The 20248-nt window shown below is 42.2% G+C and overlaps 2 protein-coding genes across 7 annotated transcripts in view; one reads left to right on the top strand and one right to left on the bottom strand.

Annotated features, from left to right (window-relative positions):
• The window catches only part of LOC111868393 (protein eyes shut), a 49978-nt gene extending 34892 nt beyond the window's left edge, over positions 1-15086 (bottom strand). Inside the window, exons 1-8 of the mRNA XM_033753041.1 lie at positions 14877-15086; positions 11037-11204; positions 8708-8856; positions 8472-8585; positions 6098-6214; positions 5894-6007; positions 1713-1881; positions 421-1606 (exon numbers count right to left, since the gene is read on the bottom strand). Of these exons, the coding sequence (XP_033608932.1) occupies positions 421-1606; positions 1713-1881; positions 5894-6007; positions 6098-6214; positions 8472-8585; positions 8708-8856; positions 11037-11167 (1980 nt within the window). The 5' untranslated portion in view covers positions 11168-11204; positions 14877-15086. The remainder of the gene's footprint in view (positions 1-420; positions 1607-1712; positions 1882-5893; positions 6008-6097; positions 6215-8471; positions 8586-8707; positions 8857-11036; positions 11205-14876) is intronic.
• Positions 1-20248, top strand: part of LOC111868397 (MKRN2 opposite strand protein) — a 70172-nt gene that overhangs the window by 40823 nt on the left and 9101 nt on the right. Inside the window, exons 1-2 of one of the 6 annotated variants that reach the window (XM_023858987.2) lie at positions 18700-18868; positions 19494-19622. The exons of 1 other annotated variant lie outside the window; for it this stretch is intronic. In XM_023858987.2, coding sequence (XP_023714755.1) covers positions 19574-19622 — 49 coding nt within the window. In that variant the 5' untranslated portion in view covers positions 18700-18868; positions 19494-19573. Of the gene's footprint in view, positions 1-15099; positions 15310-16818; positions 17020-17046; positions 17083-18699; positions 18869-19493; positions 19623-20248 lie in introns of those variants that run through there. 4 more of the 6 variants (XM_023858989.2, XM_023858986.2, XM_023858988.2 and 1 more) reach the window with 4 other exon arrangements.

Here is a 20248-nt window from a genome sequence, read left to right as displayed (position 1 = left end):
GACAAAAGGTACATCTTTGGGGAAAATGTGTGGCCTTGTAGGGGGCATATATAGAGAAGAACTAACTCACATACAGTTTCTTGCACCTGTATCTCTGTTTCTTCTGGGTGATAATTAAAATTTTATGACTTCCCTATGTATTATTTAATAAAAAATTAATTGCAGATACTTTTCTGACTCAGCCCTCTTAGAATGAAACATATTATCAAAAATTGTTACGACCTGTAAGCTCTTAATAACATAATTGTAAATGTAGACTTCTTGAAAAAACAACTTAAGTTCTTTTTGGGGGGTAGGATTATGGGATTTATACAAAATTACCAGACAGGAGATTCAGCAGATTGGCAGTCACTGCCTTAGACATCAGTCGACTTTTGTAGAATATTGGAAACAGTTTCTTACAATACTGGCAGTACTTACCCTAGGTCCTTCTTTGGTGTGAATACATGTGCCTCCATTGTGGCAGGGGATTACACTGCAATCTGGCATTTCTGTTGACGAAGGATATCGGTCAGTGAAGTCAGTACTTGTGCTCACAGTAGGTGTTGTGGTACCAGTTGTCATGTCTGGAGTCTTTGGAGATGTTGTAAGGAAGAACGTAATGGGATATTCACTGGATGTCTCACTGCTGACTGGCGTAACTTCCTCACCTACAGTTACATTTTCAGTGACAGGTGTGATTACTGGATAAGGGGCAAGAGTAGTTGTAGACTCAGATGTTAATGGCTGCTCTGATGGAGTAACATCTGTATATAGATGCTTGTCTGTTGATGCAGATGTAGCAGAAGTCAGTTCCTCAGATATCTCAGTTGTTTCTTCACTTCTGACAAATGGAGGAGCTTCTGAAGAAGTGCTTGATTCTTCAGGGAAGGGAGTTGAAATTGATGTTTCTGTTCTGTTGGAATACAGTGTTGAAAGAGTTATAAATGCTTCTGCTGTTGATGTTCCTTTCATTGTAACCGTTTCTGGAATCATGGGTGATGTCAGTGAAATTTCACTCTGGGTGGACATGGAGTATGTTTCAGTGGTTGCATTTACTTCACTTGGGGTTGATGTAGCCTCTGAAGGTATGGATCCAGTGAAAACAGAAGTGGAAGATAATGTAGAAGGCACCTCTGTGGATATTGTTTCAGTAAAACCAGAAGAAGTTATTTCTGGTAGAAGTGTAGTTACTGTTTCAGCAGTTGATATGGTGAATTTGGAAGATGATGTAATCTCAGAAGGTGATGTTACAGAATGTGTGTATGTGGTAGATTCAGACAGCAATGGTGATGTTTGTGAGGAAGGCACAAGATATGTTGAAACTTCAGAAGCAATTTTCGTCTCTTCTGTTGAGAGTGTTATTTCTGTTGTTGGTCCTGTAGGAATTACAATTGGCCATGTGGCATTTGCAATAACAGATGTTGAAGGCACTTCAGTAATGATTGATGGTGGGGACTCTGTACTTATTGAAGGAAGCAAAGTTGTTATGGATGGCAGGATGTAAGAACAGTTAAGTTGTCCAGTACCAGTGATGAGACATTCGCAGAATTGACCTGTCAAGTTAGGTGGACAGGAACATGTGAAGTTGTCCACACCATCCAAGCACGTTCCACCGTTCATACACCTGCACATGTGAGATGATAATTTGTATGGATTGTCCCATAATAATTGACTGAACTCTTTCAGTGGGTTGTGTGCTGTAAATATAAAGGTATTTATCAGTCTTCTACCTTGGTCCAAGTTGACACTCGTCATATTGAAACTGGCACCGATCTCCGTGGTAGTCGGGTACACAGTAACAAACAGTCACTCCATCTTCTATTAGGCAAAGGGCATTATTCTCACACGAAATGGTGTCACACTGATGAAGTTTCACCTCACAGTTTTTCCCTGTGTAGCCTGTAGTAACACACACATAATTTAATTAGCAGTTAAGTCTTCTCCAGGGACAGCTGTGTCAATATGGAGCTGGCCAGTCCAGTTTCATCACCCCTTCACATGCCTCTCCACATTTTATTCCCCCCTGATTAGCGAGGGGTAGTCCAGCAGATCAGTAATGGGAAGTGATGGACTGACTTGACTGGCCAAAAGAAATGTCCGTACTATATTGTGTCATATGTCAGAGATTGTCTGCCTCCATCATCAGGGTGTTGATATTGTAAGTATTGTGTTATAGCATGCAGAGCGATTGCTATGCAATTACTGTGAGATGGGCGGATATACCAGGGCTATTTCTGGGCAACAGCTACATAAACATGTTACCAAAAAAAAAATGGAACAATGCCTGTTGCTAGGCAGCGTATTCTTAGTAATGCGACAGCTGGACTACAGCGCTGGAAAAGCTGTGTTTTCTACATGGTCCATACCAAGAGGTTATAAGCGGGGCAAGGTTAGAGCTTCAGTTCTCTACAAGAGTCTCAGAAGAAAGGTCTTGAGCCCAGAAGCAGAGGAATAGCCATTGTTGTAGCCCTTAACAGGAAACGTCTAGTAACAGACTGAGAACACTAGTCAGTGTACTCTAGTGAAATGTAAAATGTGGAAATAGGGATAGTGTTATAGTTATTTGTAGTTACGACCTGTGAGTGGTTATGAAATCTGTTCACCAGTCCAAACCCCATCTATAGTATCACATAACAGTATAGATGTGTACAAATAAAATATATAGGTAAGGTTAAGTGATCCCTGTGCTTCATTAATTAAGCACCATGCCACAAAGGTGTATGGGGGATTAGAGGTATAGCCCAACTATTCTTCACTTCCATACTACGAGGTGTAGTATGGAGGTGAGTGGTCAATTTAACAGCCTGGCTGCTTTACCCTCAAGGAAAGGGTCCCCAGTACCCATTGAATGGAAAACTGGGTTGATCCCACAGCTGGTCTGACCACTGTAGAAGAATGTCTCTTGCCCCTGCTGGGAATCGAACCATACCCATCAAGCCTGTAGCCCATCACTATGCCAACTGAGCTATCCCACCTGCTGTATATATAATTGTGCAAATGTATGGTGTAAAGTATACCACTCATCACATCAGCCCTGATGAAGGAGACAGGCATCAACACCGCATGGACATGGCTGCTCAGAAGAGAAGACTCTGTTATGTACTGTTGCCTACAAAGCTTCAAGTCTTATCATTTCAGTAACCTTTATTAGCAGTTCATATCCTCTTTTAATGAGTCATGTGCACAGGGGAGCTTGCCGAGAGTACTGCATCCTCTCAGTCCTGAGTTAAACTCTGGATCCCAGTCCTGTAATACCCAAGGATTTTAATGTCTCTGTTCCAAAAATGAAGATTATAATTGTACTTAAAGAGTATCTTCAAGAGTTTTAATGAATATTCTGCATCTTTATACACTTGGTATGTAAGTTTTATTCTAAGCTTAGAATTATTTTAATGCTTATAAAACTACTTTACAATGATATCAAGGAGTACAGATAGCCATCTTGATCTCTATATGATACTGGATTAGCAAACCCCAGGTCCAGAGATAGGCAAGCTCTATCAGTTGGGCCCAACTGAGTAGGTTTCACCTGATGACAGAGACAGAAACCAGCCTCCAAAATGCTGTTTTGAAATATAAACAGGATTTTGTTTAAGATAAAAATAGGACCATGGGTAATGCCCAGAAAAATAATATTTGTACCAGGGTCTTTAATAGAATGTTTCTGTTAAAAGTGACATGAGGGTATACACATATTTCTTTTAGTAAGGTATCCAGAGAAACCATTTCTTTGAAAATACCAAGCATACTGGCTCAAGGAGTACTGCTTCTGACTTGAATTGCAGTTACTTGCTTTGCATCTTGACGAGGACACCAGGTCTCATGACTGAGGTCTCCCACACCTAACTTCATGGAGCTGAGCCCTTCTTGAGAAGCTGCCAGTGGTGCAGCTACTCACGAATTTCCCAACAATTTATGGGACCCGAAGGTTCATTACTGTGTTCACAAGAGTCTTCCACTGGTTCCAATCCTGAGCCAGATCAATCCAGTCCATATCACCCCATCTATCTCTCTAAGATCCATCTTAATACCTACATCTTCATCCTAGTGGCCTCTTTCCTACCAATATCCTATATGCATTCCTCTTTTCCTCCATTCATGCTACATGTCCTGCCCACCTCATCCTCCTTGACATGATTATTCTGATTATATTTGACTAGTTATGAAACTCCTCATTATGCAGTTTTCTCCAACCTCCTGTCACTTCATCTCTCTTTGGTTCAAGTATTCTCCTCAGCACCCTGTTCTCAGAGACCCTCAGTTTGTGCGTAAGATGTCTCATGGTTTTCATTATTCCTTCCAGGCAGACACTGGGATAGTATCCCATGTTACCACATGATTGCTTCCTTACACATCCTTTGCAATTAAATATTGCATGGGGGGCATGCGGTAGTGTAGCTGGTTGAGGCACTATGATACAAGCTGGAAGGACGCGGAATATTTTCAGTTGACCTAATCCTTCCAGCCACATAATGGCCCTGGGGTCAACTGAGCCTCAAAGAGAAATGAGTACCCAGAATGTTCTTGGAATGTTCTTGGGGGTAAAGGGCAGCTNCCATTCATGCTACATGCCTTGCCCACCTCATCCTCCTTGACTTGATTATTCTGATTATATTTGACTAGTTATGAAACTGCTCATTATGCAGTTTTCTCCAACCTCCTGTCACTTCATCTCTCTTTGGTTCAAGTATTCTCCTCAGCACTCTGTTCTCAGAGACCCTCAGTCTGTGCGTGAGATGTCTCATGGTTTTCATTATTCCTTCCAGGCAGACACTGGGATAGTATTCCATGTTACCACATGATTGCTTCCTTACACATCCTTTGCAATTAAATATTGCGTGGGGGGCATGCGGTAGTGTAGCTGGTTGAGGCACTATGATACAAGCTGGAAGGACGCGGAATATTTTCAGTTGACCTAATCCTTCCAGCCACATAATGGCCCTGGGGTCAACTGAGCCTCAAAGAGAAATGAGTACCCAGAATGTTCTTGGAATGTTCTTGGGGGTAAAGGGCGGCTGGTGCGTAGGGCTGACATCCTTGCTGCTGTCTATGAGCCAATTGTCTAGAAAATGTGGGAACCTCAACATCTTGCAACCCTGTGGGCCTCCAGGGCCTGTTACAGGGATATTTTTACTTAATCTTTTTTACTTTCATCCTGCTATTCAACATTGTAGATGTGACTTACTGGCCGGAAAAGGACAATGTCTAGTTTCAGTTTCATATTGTAACAGTAGGCTTTATGACTTGATAAAGTGTACTATCTGTTCTTTTTCATTAGGTCTGTCAGTACTCGGTTTGTACTTTAAATAATGGACATCAGGAGTAACAGAAATAATGAAGGATGTCTTCAAAGTGGAGAATTGTTAAAATTAATTTTCCATTAAGACTGATGGGTGTTTTAAGCAAACCTCTTTATACATATAATAAGTCTAAGCAGGGTAGCCACTATCTGTTTGTCATTATGTCATTTCCATAGAAGCCAACATTCAGAATTAATATAACTTGTGATGGAGTCGAAAAGATGTGAGCAATAAACATGTTTCAGTCGGCGTTACAGAGTCGAGCTTTGCTGGGAAAAGGTACCTGTAGACATTATGCTGTGGTTATTCTGTCAAGTTGTCTTTTGAGATCTGTTTCAGTTTCAGGTTCATGATTTGCATATTCAGTGAAATTATGATTTTTTAGTGTCCCTTGAGGGCTGTAATATGTAAGCCTGGATCAGTATAGTGCTTATCTGTGGAAACGCGATGAGATGTGGGGAATGTTAGATTTCTCTGTCAAATGTTCCACCTGTTGCAGGCATTCCCAGTTGCAGGAGGCAGCCTTCACTCCCTTGAATAAATAATGCTTTGCTAGGTATAGTTTGAGATCTACCTTTTATGTGATTGATCCTGAGAGGTGGGAATCTTACCAAATGGACAAGCACAAGCATAGTCTGCATGGCGGTCAACACAGATGCCACCATTTAGACACGGTGAAGAATCACATTCGTCAATGGGAGTTTCACACGCTTCACCAGTCCAGCCTGAAAGTATAGTGACATGTTGGGGAATGTAAACAGTGGAAACCGTTCATACTCGTATCTTGATGGTTGGTATCAAGTTCGATGCAATACCTGCCAGACAAGAACAGGTGAATGAGTCTCCTGGCCCCTCCACACAGATACCTCCATTCAAACATCGGGATTCATCTGTGGTGTTGCATACTGCTTCATCAATCTCACAGAATGAACCTGATAACAAATTGGAATTATTGAGAAAGTACAGGTTTGGCATCTGCAGTTTGCATGCAACTGGTAATGACTGCCCCCCCCCCCAGTTAGGAAAGGTAGGCTGAAATGCAAAAGGAGGATTATGAGATCACTTGCTGTTTGTGTGTTTCACCCCCTATCATTACTAGGCAGCTACAGAAAAATGTTCCCATGGCAATGAATACACATGCAACAATCGAAGAACTGTTGAATATAGTGTTTTCTGTGCAGCCCATGTCAAACTGCTCAGCATGTAGTGAAAGGAAAGTAGGAGATAAGTATTTCCCCAATCAAACTTCTTGTTATAAAGTTGCTTCAGAAGCAAAGTTGGAATTCGCACAGGTCACCTGCCGCATGATAGTTCTCCTAGATGCCACTAGCAATACTGCCTTCCATCTTTTCTCATGCATGTGCCATTACAGTACAGGTTAGGTGATTCTGTGATTGTATTGCAGTATGTATGAAATCTCTTACCCATTAATTTTTTATGCTGCATAGGGAGAACCCCATGCAGAAATTAAAGCAAAAATACATTGTTTTGACTATGAAGCAGAAAATGGAGATATGTAAAAGACTGGTAAAGGGCGAATGTCATGCTGTGCCTATGATTGCGTTTCTACAAGAGTGTTTCCCATGTAATAAGTTGTGTACTCAAGTATCAGTGTGTTCACAATATTATACTGCAGCGTCCTGTTGCACTGTGTATTCTAACTTTGTGTTCTGTCACCCCTAGCTGTCTTTGTGCACAGCTTTGTCGATATATTAATATTCATACTTCAGTGTCTTTGTCTCTTCTCATTATACAACACTACATGTTTCGTCCTAACTGACCATCATCACGTGTATAGAATGTTGGATTATAGGAACCTGCTGCTCACACAGTACAAATGGATATAATCAACATGTATGAAAATGTTATGAAATTGGAAATAATGATGTTATATTCCCAGTATATATACAGGGTATCTAGGTGTTTTGTGCCATACTTCAGGAGCATACTGAGGGTTCCCTGTAAAGCAACTTTGAAATAGGAACCCATGTCCACAAACATGAAATAGCAGCGCTATTTCATGTGGTTCATTCACTGTGGGGTCGTTTTTCTTATTTTCTGTGTAAACCGTGTCTTGTGATGTGTGTTCTCTTCTTAGCTGCAACACGGTTAACACAGAAAATAAGAAAAATGACCCCATAGTGAATGAACCATACGCAAGTTTTAATTAAGACACATAAGATGAATATTCTTAACAAGTTTTAGTGAGTGTAAATTTATTATAGTTGACAAATACGCACTTTTTAAATACTTTTTAAATGGTGTTGTGAAGACATATGAGGGCAAGCAATGCAATAGATTAACGTAATTAGGGCACCTGATGATGGCACTATGTTGCCGAAACATGTCGTGAAGTAACAGGTGAAATTGAGTGCACTACAAGACGGCCACTGTATACATATCATGGATGAAAATCAGTGCAACAGGACGCTAAAATACAACAAATCAAATCAACAAACATGCACCAGACACATGCATACATATAAAGTAACAATAGCGTGATAATAAAAAATTAACCTAAAATAAAAAAAGCCAAAAAGGATTTATTGAATTTAAAGAATAAATGAAATCAAATCAAATCAACAAAACGTACACCAGACACATGCATACATATAAAGTAACAATAGCGTGATAATAAAAAATTAACCTAAAATAAAATGTTTTAGAATCATTTTACATCAAAATAAAAAGCAGAACATCATGACGACACAGCAGTTTCTTTAATTTGACATTGTATAGACCTGATGATGGCCAGTTAGGCCGAAAGATGTAGCGTTGTGTAATGAGAAGTGAAGAAGATGCTGAACTGTGAATATTAATATATTGACAGAGTTGCACAAAGATGGTGAGGAGTGAGAGAACACAAAGTTAGAGTATCAGTGTGTTCTGAAAAGTGTGGCTGTATTAGGAATTATGAGATAGAAATGTAGAATTTTGTGTGTCTGTCACAAATTGCTTAACCCTTTCCCTGCTAGAGATGTACGTATGCATCCTTTGATGAGCTACAGAATATTAGGTTGAGTTAGGTTATGTTAGTTTAAGTGGCATATGTACATAGTGTTCTATGGCAATTTTTGTTCCAATTTAGTAGTGAAAATATCCATCACAGAAAGGATTAAGCTGAAAGCCAGTTCTCTGTAGTCCGGCAAGAAGCAATCAACATTGTGCAAGCATACTTTCCTTTCTTACCAGAATAACCAGGGAGGCACATGCAGGTGTAGCCATTGATGTCATCGAGGCAAGTTGCGTTGTTGAAGCAAGGGTTGGACTCACATTCATCCAGGTTCTCATCGCACGTTTCACCTGTGCCATTTAATTCAGGGGAAAAAATGCTGTGATAAACCGAAATAATTTGTGCCCTAATTGAAGTGTGGATTCCCAAATTTAATTTCTTTCCCATTCCATTGTATATATGTAAGACATACCTGTATATCCATCAGGACATGTGCAGTTAAAAGCAGCAACCCCATCATGACAAGTTCCTCCATTGAGACATGGTGAAGACCAACACTCATCCCAGTTAGTTTGACACTGAACACCAGTGTAACCATCAATGCAGTAACAAGTGTACGTGCTATAAGTATCAAAAGGTATCAAATGCTGTTATCTGAAGCAAAGATCTAGTGTTGTAGGTAGATTAGGGGTAGAAATATCTGCCATTGACCCTCTGATAGTGTGTTTGTGGATCTTTACTCCAAGTTAACCTTTCTCACTTTTCTAACACATAAGCAAGGTCAGNTGAACACCAGTGTAACCATCAATGCAGTAACAAGTGTATGTGCTATAAGTATCAAAAGGTATCAAATGCTGTTATCTGAAGCAAAGACCTAGTGTGTTTGTGGATCTTTACTCCACGTTAACCTTTCTCACTTGTCTAACACATAAGCAAGGTCACAAACATCAGTAGGAGACCAGTTCTACTGATGAGCCCAGATGATTGTATATTCATATAGCATTATGGGATTTCTGGACTTGTCCATTGCCCGAGTATTCCAGACGGAACATGGTGGTTCAGAAACAGGGTCTGTTTCCATCCTTGATGAAATGGTATGAAAATACCTACTCACTTTCATCTGTTACACTTAGGTAATCTTGGATCCAGCAGTTACTCCAATATAATGGACCAAACTGAAAAGGTTTCTTTATTGTTTGCATCCTGTTATGCATTATTACTATATGTTATTATTATACAGCTGTCAGCACAACAAATTCACAATAAATAAACCAGTATTACTGTATTAATATTATTTTATTATGTGCGTTTGCTACATGTTTTGATCCAGATGGACCATCATCAGGCAATATTCATGAAATGTACTGCTCACATTGAATTGTATTTCTATTGTGGGTCAGTATTAGTGGTCATAAATGTAAATAAAAAGAACCACAGAATGGGAACAACGGTGTCTAATAGCAAGAGTACATGGTACCTTATACAGAACACAATAAAACATACACAATAACTTTACCACCATCACGCACAGCATAAAATATAGAATTTACACCACTTAACACATAGAAAACTGCCACATAACTCATGCACATAATAATGAAAAACAATGCAGACTCCCAAAAAAGCCCACTACTCTGCGATACATCATCATAGACCATAAAGAAATAAAATTTAACTTCTAACTTCTGAGTTATAAAGTTTTACATTTAATGCTAATATTTAAATGTAATGAAACACAAGAATCGTAGTGAAATTTATGTTTATGACCACTAATATGGATCCACATTAGAAATACAATTCAATCTGATCAGTACATTTCATGAATATTGCCTAACAATGATCCAACTGCATCAAAACATGCAGCAAACTTACATAATAAATGAATGTTATTAATACAGTAATATTGGTTTATTTATTACGAATTTGTTGTATTGACCATTGCATAATAATACTATATATAAAAATGTTTCTCTTCTCCTGGCCTATATTGCCATATAGTTTGTTAGACAGATACAATACTGTCTCAGTCTTCAGGGTAGAAGATAGAGGAAATATTTTCCTTAAAAATATCGTCATCCACGTAACAGACTACACGGCGTCATAACCCAGAATACCACAGTATGAATCAAAACTGTGTTGGCCCCAACATTCTGTGTAACGGGATGGAGTTTTATCTCAGGGCAGGTTTTAGTCACTGAATCTCACACTTTCAAGGGTATGTTTGAAATATAGTTCATGATTTTTGGATTAGTTGTAATGTTTGCTGCTGAAAACTAATTTTCATAATTTTTCTGAAGTTATTTCAAATTAATTTAATTTGAGGGCGTAAAATGGCAACATCTTCGGTACCTGTGAAAATTGGAGGATCCAATGGAAGAATGATGTGGCTCCAGTTTAAGCAGAAAATCAGTTTTACAATTTATATAATATATATATGTTTAAAATCGGTGGAGGAATGATGTGGCTGAAGTGGAGCCACGCCATGCTGTGGTTCATATTAGTTCCTGAACATATCTGGGTTTACTGGGGTTTCGGATGATGGAAAAAGTCCAAAAAGCCAGTAATTCTATATATCTTATGTTTGTTTTTCAAACGTTTCTTGAAGTGGGGCAACATCCTTTTTGCACTCAACCCTTCAATTCTGTTCTCTATAATCTGACACTTCAGTCTTTGTAGATGTTTTCCAGTGTTTTGCGAAAACCTGGTGTCTCCTTCTTCAGGATAGAAGATAGAGGTAAGCATACTCTCCTATCTTGAAGATGAAGGCAACAGGTCACTTGATTGTTCTGCCAGACTTTTACCTGTTGATGTCATCCATACAAATCCCATAAAAGCATGGGTTGCTGAGGCAGGCAAAGCCTGCTGACGCAAGTCTGAGGACTGTCCACGTGGTGCACACGGCCACCAGCATCTGTTTACTGCAGGACCTCATGGGGCATCCTTGCTCCTACCTTCCTGTCATCTACGCCCTGCAGCAGTCATGAACGTCTTATTTATTTACTTATCTGTACAGTACATTGTAGCTGGGGGCACTGTGCTACAAGCTGGAGAGTCACGGGTTTGATGAGGTCATTGGATTTTTCTATTGACCAAACCCTTCCAGCTGCACCATGGCCCTGGGGTCAACTCAGTCTCTGACAGAAGTGAGTACAAGGAATCTTCCTGGGGGTAAAGGGCGGCCAGCACACAAGGCTGACAACCTCACCGCTACAGCCATTATAGTGACTGGGCTATGGGCTGAAAGATCGAGATCTTTTTCTCCTCCACAGCACCGAGATTGGCTCTGGGTCATACCAGCGGCTGCTGGAGGCTGTTTCTGTGAGAGGGCATCCATCTGGTACCAATATTAAGAATGCATGGAGCTGTACTTCCACTCCCCCATACATCTTCATGGCATGGTACTTAACTAATAAGGCACAGGGACAACTTTATTTATTTATTTGTATATATATGTTGTTTTAACGGTATCGCAGATTATATAGGGTCGAATGGCGTGATAAATGCATTTGAACTGAAAAGTGGATTAAAGTGACCATGGCCTAATTTCCATCAGAACTTAGGTTCCGTCGTTTGCCTGAAGAGACTGATGAGAACCCAGGGAAAACCTCTGTCATGATAGTTTAACAATTGCTGACTGTGGTATATGTAGGAATCCACAGAACAATATTTGCACCATGTCACTGTACTTCATTGAGCTGTCCTGGCTTCCATTATGATAATAATCAGTATCTATGAAAATTACTATGTAGAATAATGTGACACCATGCAGTGTGGTACAGAAATAAGCAACATTTCGGAGGAACTTGCTGTCTCCTTCAAGGTGTAAAAATTATTCTGCCTGAAGATGGAGGCAGCGGGCCCCTCCGAAACGTCGATACCTATCAAGCAGATCGCACAGCATCATATTCCAGAAGACAGTAATCTTATTTACTGCCGTGGTAACCGGAAGTTTCATATAGTGATGTTAGTGTATCCTGTTTTAACGACACTCTCAGCCTCTGAGGTTATTTTCAAGTTGAGAATGTGGGAGGAGGTGGTCGTCCTCGGAATTATCCACGTATTCGCCGAGATATGCTGAATAAGCAGAGTTTTATTTTCGAGGCAAGAAAAACAGGAAAGTTGGTTCCAGTTGAGGTCACACCGCGTAGACTTGCAGTTGCATACCAAAGTTTTTGAGGAACTTGGTGCCGAAGTGAGTATGATTAGATGCGGCTAGGTTATGTGTGAGGGTGGTAACGTGAACCCACCAAGGAGCCGTTAATATGGTGACGTCAGAATACCAGAAAGGGGACATCTCATCTTAGAAAAGAATGCGGGTAATATGAAGGTAAAATGTTTCATGAGCTTAACGAAGCACCGCACCGTGAAGACGTATGAAGGAGTGGAGACAACTCGACGCACTCTTAACCACGGCATGAGGTGAATGGTCAGCTTCAAGTTTCGGCCCCTTTACCTGCAGGGAAATAACCCATTAGACAGGAGGCTCGGTGGGCCCCAGCTCCTGTATTGGAAGATCGAACCCCGATTCTCTGTTCACTCATATTGTAGCGTAGTCACTCTATCGACTGAGCTGTCGAAATATGTGATCATTGATGTCCCGAATTATCGAAGGTGGATTATGCAGATAATTGTAAGGAGAACTAAGTAAGAGATAAACATGTTTGAGGACACGACATCATTAGACAGTTGTTAAAGAGGCCATTTTCAAGGTATGGTGGAAGATTTAGTTGACACGGAAATTTTCCTCCACATGAGGACATACCCACAGAGATGTTTCAGACAGACAGTAGCGCTCAACGATGTGCCAAGTAAATTTCCGTTTCGGTCTAGTTGTTTTCTGGGTCAAGATTGCAGACGTTTCGAGCGAAGTGTTACATAAATCGCCATGAAGAATGAAAAGGAGTTACTCCAGCTTGTATGAAGTCGGAAGTCCGGCATCAGTGGGCTGCTGTACTCATTGTAGCTAATTAACTTTCGGTTAATGTGACATAGAGTCGTGATATGAAGGTAACTAATTTTTGTGGGTTCTGTAACTACGCAGTCAGCAGTTCAGACAGTGCAGTGTCGAATGGTAAGATTATTGGTATCTGATAAATTAGAAAAGATGCGGAGGGTGGCGACGTAACCTGTGCCAAGATACTGTGATGCGTGTCCTGGTCTCGAGAACAAGACACGCAGCACAACGAACCAACACGCCAAGAATGTTAACACCTGATGATGACCACATCAGTCGAAACATGTAGTGACGAACTTTTAAACTTTTAAAGCGAGTAACATTGAGGAAATTTTATAGAACATAGTGTTGTACGTGAGACTACAAAAGAACTAATCGACACTCAGTGAAAAGTGCAACAGGGTGCTATAATATAATATTACTATCATCTAATTCGCCCGGAGGGACTGAGGATGACCACGGAAAGTCCCAGTGAGGATAGTCGGTGTCCTGGCCGAGATTCAAGCCAGAAATGCCCCAAATACAGGTCTAAAGCGTTATGGCTTAAAATATTTGTTAACTACAGTAAACAATCAGAATTACGTTCATGAATAATTGAAGATCATATTAAATTCGGGAAAAGCTTGCTTCTGTTCACTTCAGAATATTTTGTCTTCCATTCTGATGGGCCTATCGGGAAAACGTGAAGATTAACATATACAAAACTGTATAATTTTGCCTGTGGTTCTGTAAACGGTCTAGAAAACCAAGATTAACTGCCGTGGGCAACCATTGCGCTGACCACGTGATACCCCTCTATCCTCAAAAGTTGGCACTAACTTCGCCGACAAGCGGCGGACGCTCGGTCGGTATAGTTCGCTTGCGGACTACAGGCCACGGAGTTTGTGGTTGTGTATGGGTGTGAAACTTGGTCTCTCACATTAAGGGAAGACCAAGGATTGAGGGTGTTGAGAGGGATGAAGCGACTGGAGGGTAGAGAAAGCTGCATAATGAGGAGCTTCATAATTTGCACTCCTCACCCGTATATGATTAGCGTGATCAACTCACTGAGGATGAGATGGGTGGGGAATGTAGCACGCATGAGAGCGAGATGGTTTTGGTTAGAAAGTTTTCGTAAAGGAATAGGCTGTGAGGGTGAGGACTGGATCCATCTGGCTTAGGATAGGGACCAGTGCTTGACACTTGTGAACAGCATTAACCAGTTCTTTGTAATAGACGCTGTGAGCGGGAGACTGACTTGGCAAGTCATTTCGGTTCATTGCTTCAGTTACGGAGGAACACTGCCTTCTTGGATGTGACGCCGTGTAGTCGGGTAGAAATTTCTGAGCTGCTTGTCCCCTGTTTTCTGTTTGTGAAGTGACTTACTACTCGACCCTGAAGAAGAATGAAGCTTGTTCCTTCGGACAGATCTGTGTGGACTTCCGCCGGACTATACGGCGTCATATCTCCGATCCTACACCACTTAGGCCTACCGTTACTTGCGTGTGCTTGGTACGTTGAGTGCGTAGGGCTAAATATAACAAACGTTAATATGGCACGTGAGGGTCACGTATTGATTCATGTGCCTCAACTCGCGCGACGCAGGGCAATCACACTGCGTGCAGTTCTGGTTCGGAATCACGCCTTTTAGAGTTACTACAGAACTATTGTATTCATTTTAGTTTATCGCTCGTGTTTTGTTACTCACCCACTTCTGATTGTATCCCCTTCCTCTTGCTCTACTGACGATTATTCAAAGAACACTGCCTCCACTCAAAGTGTAGTCCAGCCGCAAGGTAATTGCGGTCATGTTTCCATGGTAACCAGTAAACAACATTGAGGGGTGTGGTAAAACTGGCTTAAGGAACGACAGTTGACTAACGCGGTGTGGATACGTAAGAGGGTTTGCTGTATGTTGATGATGGTTCCAGCACAACCGATAAAGGCGTTAACTGCGAATTCAAAGAACGAGGAATTGGGGTTCGAGTTCCGGCAGGAGCAACAGATTTTTCGCTTCTCCGTGACGTCAAAATCGACGTTGGGGCCCATCCAGTTCTCCTATGCAGTGAATACTGAGGATTGTTTCCCGGGGGGTAAAGGTGGAGGTGTGTGAAGCCGACCACTCACCACGTAGTGATGAGGTAAGAAAAGTGTTTCGGTGTTGCGATGTTTAATTAATCGCATGCCTACGTTTTACGTTTTGCTGTATTTATAAGCCTCCACGGCGTCCAGGCCGATTGTGAGATTCACCCAGCCTCCTATCCAGATGGGTACCTGGGGTTCTTTCCCCGGAGGTAGAACGGCCGGGGTGTGACGCTGATCACTCACCAACTAGTGCCGAGGTCAAGAATACGTGGGTTTGTACGTTCACCCCCCACCCCCGTAGACCTTCATGACGTAGTGGTTAATTAGTTAATATAAGGACAGGTTATTCATAAGCCCCCGTATGGAGGCGGGTTACAATACCTCCGCCGCAGCCCTGGAGTCGTAGGAAGCGGAGAAAAGTGATCCCGGTGTCTGGGGATATAACTGGACCACCCTATCACTGACAGGGACTTGGTTCTAAAGGTCGAGGGTTGTACGCAAGGCTGACGACTTTGCTCTGTAAAAGAAGTTATTTTCCCGAAAGGCAAAGAAGTGGAAACCGGATGAATTGATTGAAGACGAATCTGGCAGAATCTTAAGGAAGCTTATGGCTCAGAGAAGGAGGAGTGTTTTTGGCAATGACCATTATATTCATAAACATTAAATTGTAGCAAGTATTCACCTTGCCTGTTTGTGATGCGTGTTCCCATTGGTGCGCTCCCGAAAACGGAACCGGCAGGACAGCCCGGCACACATTTCCATGTGGAAGGAGACGCACCCAAGCTGCGCATGCTCCCAAACGATAGGAGGGCGCCTCGGCACTCAAAACACCAGGGCAGATGGACGCAGCCATCGTTATTTCCAGGGGAAGGTGGAAAGCCAGAAAATTTGCTGACGGACCTACCTTTAAGCCATGTTCATTTTGCGGCTTTCGCATTCTCATTTTCGATCATCAGTCGTTCCGTCAGTATGGAGATGGTGTGCGACGTTTCAGAGATTGCGGGTCTCAATCTTCTGGTTTTGACGTGATGACTGACTGCTAATTTCTGCTGATCCTCGCCAGCACAGTGATCCCTGGTTCCGAGTCCCATGGTACTCATGACTGTATTTTATTGTCTGATGGCTCTGGGAGCCTTCAGAACTCCTGATGTGATGAGCTTCTGATTTCTGCTGGTTTCGCCAGCGCAGTGATCCTTCGTTCCGAGTCCTACAGGACCTGTAACCGTATTTTACTGACTGATGGCTCTGGGAACCTTCAGATTTCCTTTTCCTGATGTGATATGTTTGTTCTTTTCAAACGCTGTATCTGTACACGAAGCTTTCCTGGTCGCATGGGGAGCAGTCGGTCCGTTGGCGTACAACGCTAGTCACATCCTCTGAAAAATCACACACTTATCTCCACGTTGATACAACCGATTGCACGAGAATACATTATTTACGAGGGAGAGTGAATAAATAATCACAAATGGAAGTAAAACAGCTGTAATGGGTGTAATAGGCTTTCTATGTAGCAGCACATTCCAGCTTCATGACAGTATAGGTAGCAGACGCGCATGCGCATACTCAGAGGCTGGTTTCAGTACTGAGAATGGCGACCGTTCGTAAGTGTACCATCGAAAAACAGCGTTTCTTTTTGTGTGCGAAGGACATTCATAAAGAAATTTTCCCCGTTTACTGTCGGAAGTGTTTGTCTCGTAAAGCGGTTCACAATTTAGTGGCAGAGACAACAGTCAAGAAACTTCTGTGCTGCGGGTTTCGACACACTGGTAAAGCGATGGGACAAGTATATCAATGTTGGTGGAGGATATGTCGAGAAATGTTATTCTCAGGTTCGAATATTACATGGTTTAAGGTTTATATCCGTTTGTAACCTATTTACTGATTCCCTCGTAAGTTCAAGCCGTTTAAGGCCATTTTCAGTGATTGACCCAAGGCAGAGGTTCGCGAACTTTGTGATACTGTGTCCCTAACATAACACGTAACATTTACACGACCCCTACCCATCTCTAACGGTCAGCGGGAAGTGCAGTTCTGCACATTGTTGTAGGTCCCTATCAGGCTCAGCGCTAGCAACAGGAACCTAAACAGCTTTGCAGCATCTCTGCACCTGCAATACGTTATTATATGTTCATGTAGAAAGTAAAATATGGAAGGTGAAGTTGTCCCTATGTTTAACTAAGTAAGCACTATGCTATGAAGACGTATGGAGAAATGGATGTATAGATCCACATTTTCTTGACCTCGGCACTAACAGGAAGTAAGTGGTCAGCTTCACGCCCCGGCCGCTTTACCCCCAGTATCCATTTGATAGGTTGGGTGGGCCCCAGAGCCGATCTTGACGGTGTGGAGAAAAGAACATTCTTGACCCTACCGAGACTCGAAATCTGACCCTTCAGTCGTACAGCCCGTAGCCAGTCGCTACCGACTGCGCCATCCCGAGTCATGTACAGTCGCGAAATGTATGGCCGGCTGCTGCAACATTTTCCGAAAGCGCCTATATTACTCTTTACTTATTTGTCGCAACTGTGTGTGGATGCAACTGTAGTTTAAGTCTTTCTTTTTTCAACTGGACAGCCATTTTTAGTGTAGGACGCAACCCGCTGAGCAATGGGTCGCGACAAACAGTTTGATAAACTGTCTTAATGAATTTAGGATAGAAGGATATTAAACAGGAAGTTCTGGGAAGAACAAATCACCTGCTTTCCTTTGATACTCCACGGACCACATAGTAAACGACGTGTCCAACAATTAGTATATTGTTGCGTGTTTCGTTGCCGCCGTAACGTTTTTTAACCTAGCTACTGCCTAGCAACGATAGGGCGATACACAGACTGATGGAAGGGATTTATGAAGTACGCCGCTGAGATGGTCTGAGGTGGCATGAAGACTGGTTCAGGCATTCAGAAGTTGGTACACAGAGAGCATGGCGATAGCATAAGCATAATTATATTTTTTTAAATGCCGGTAAGTAGGCAAAAAATACTTGTAATTTTTTACTTTGCTATTTGGTGTATAACATTTCTTCAGTTACGATTTTTTAAACGAAAGTGCTTGGGGACACGCCGTAACGTAGTTGCTACAAGCCCGAAGGTCGCGGTTTCGAATGCCGATGAGGTCACTGGATTTTTCAGTAGACCTAATCCATCCAGCCGCACTATGGCCCTGGGGTCGACCCAGCCTCTAATAGAAATGAAGGACGGCCGGCGCGTAAGGCTGACCTCAGCGTCATCTGTGAGCCGATTGCCAAGAAAATGTGGGAGCCTCGACTTCTGACAGCCCCGTGGGCATCCACGGCCTGTGACAGGGATAAATTTACCTTTAAGAAAGGAGCGGTGAGGAGGAACCATCGAGGGCGCCCCCCCAGGACTGCCCTGCCACCACAGAATGAGAATGCGGTTGCCAGTGTGTGCACTAGGTGCGCTAGTGCCAGAGGTGAGAGGCGGGGGAGCGGCTGCTCCTATTGTTCGGGATTGTGAACTAGTTCAGTTCGCAGAGCCGAGCTGTTAACATCTCGGTTTGTGTGCAGTGAGCTGTTGGAATTTGCCACTGACAAGACTGAAATCCGCAATAGAAGCACAGGCATTTCTGCAACTGCCATTTGGTGGAAGGTAAAAGGTAAAGTTGGCCCGTGTTCTTTACTAATTAAGCGCTACGCCACGAAAACCTATGGAGGGAGTAGATGTATAGATCCACGTATTCATATATGGCAAAGAAAGTAAAAGTAAAGCTACCCCTGTAACAGGCCATGGAGGCCCACAAGATTGTGAGATGTTGAAGTTCCCACATTTTCTAGACAGTCGGCTCATAGAGGGCGGTAAGGTTGTCAGCCTTACGCGCCGGCCGCCCTTTACCCCCAAGAATATTCCTGGTACTCATTTCTGTTAGAATTCATATATGGTGGAAGAGATTTTTTGTTTCTCCTTTTTAAACATGCCATTGCATTTCATTGCATTGCCATTCAAATTTCACATGCCAGGCCTGCAACAAACGTTATTAGACAATTCACATTTTGAGCCATATTAATCCATGTTACGCCCAACGTCCGTAAGTAGACTTTTCCAGGGATCGCATCAAGTGGGTTGGCATAGCGATAGTGTTCCAGAGATGCTGTGTTCGAATCTCGACCGGAACACCAGATGTCGTGACTGATGTTTTGTTGTTTTCTTCAGTCCTTCCAAATCTCCTGATTGGCATACCCTTTGATCCTGTGAGGACCTCAGACATTGTTTGTTATGTTCAGGTTATGGTCGCAGTTTGAATGGAAAGCAGGACCTTTTGAATACTAGGCAGATGTGCTAGAGTCCACCCACTCTGCGAACAATGTTACGTCATCTCTTCTGTAGAGAATCTTACCAAAGAACAGCCCTTTGTAAGCTATGTTTTGAATTTTCTACCTGCATATGACTGCCGGAAATACAGGATGGTTCTAAATTATTGTCGGGGTTTCCGTGGCCTAGAATTTTCAAACCGGAAACAAGAAAATAACACTACTTACGGAATATGAAAGTGTAACTTAAAAAGTTTTATTTGGTGACGCTATAGTCGCTGCATTGATATCTGGGCGAACATAAGACGTCATGCGTCAAAATGTTTTTCCTAAAAAAAAGTCCGTTATCAAAACGCAACGTTGTTACAGAACTCAATATGGAAAAGACCCACCTTCAGATAATGGTATCCGATGTTAGTTAAAACTGTTTCAGAGACCGGTACTGTTCTGCACCGAAAAGGAGCGGGAAGGCCGAACGCTTCGCAGGAAGTTGTTGATCGAATGCAGTAAGCTCGGACATCATATGTGCTAAGAAATGAGCACATGTTGAAGTTGTTTAGCGTTATGCAGCATTGATTCTATGATTATAAAACTTGTTGAATAGCACTTTCATATTCTGTAAGCAGTTCTGTTTTGTTTCCGGTCTCATAGTTATAGTTATAGGCCACCGAAACCCCTACTGCAGTGGTTATCAAACTGTGGGGCGCGACCCCCAGGGGGGGGGGGCG

Source organism: Cryptotermes secundus, unplaced genomic scaffold (assembly GCF_002891405.2).
Source record: "Cryptotermes secundus unplaced genomic scaffold, Csec_1.0 scaffold58, whole genome shotgun sequence".
Taxonomy (NCBI): Eukaryota; Metazoa; Arthropoda; class Insecta; order Blattodea; family Kalotermitidae; genus Cryptotermes; species Cryptotermes secundus.
The sequence above is the reverse complement of the archived record's forward strand: the minus strand, read 5'-3'. Positions and strand labels throughout refer to the sequence as shown.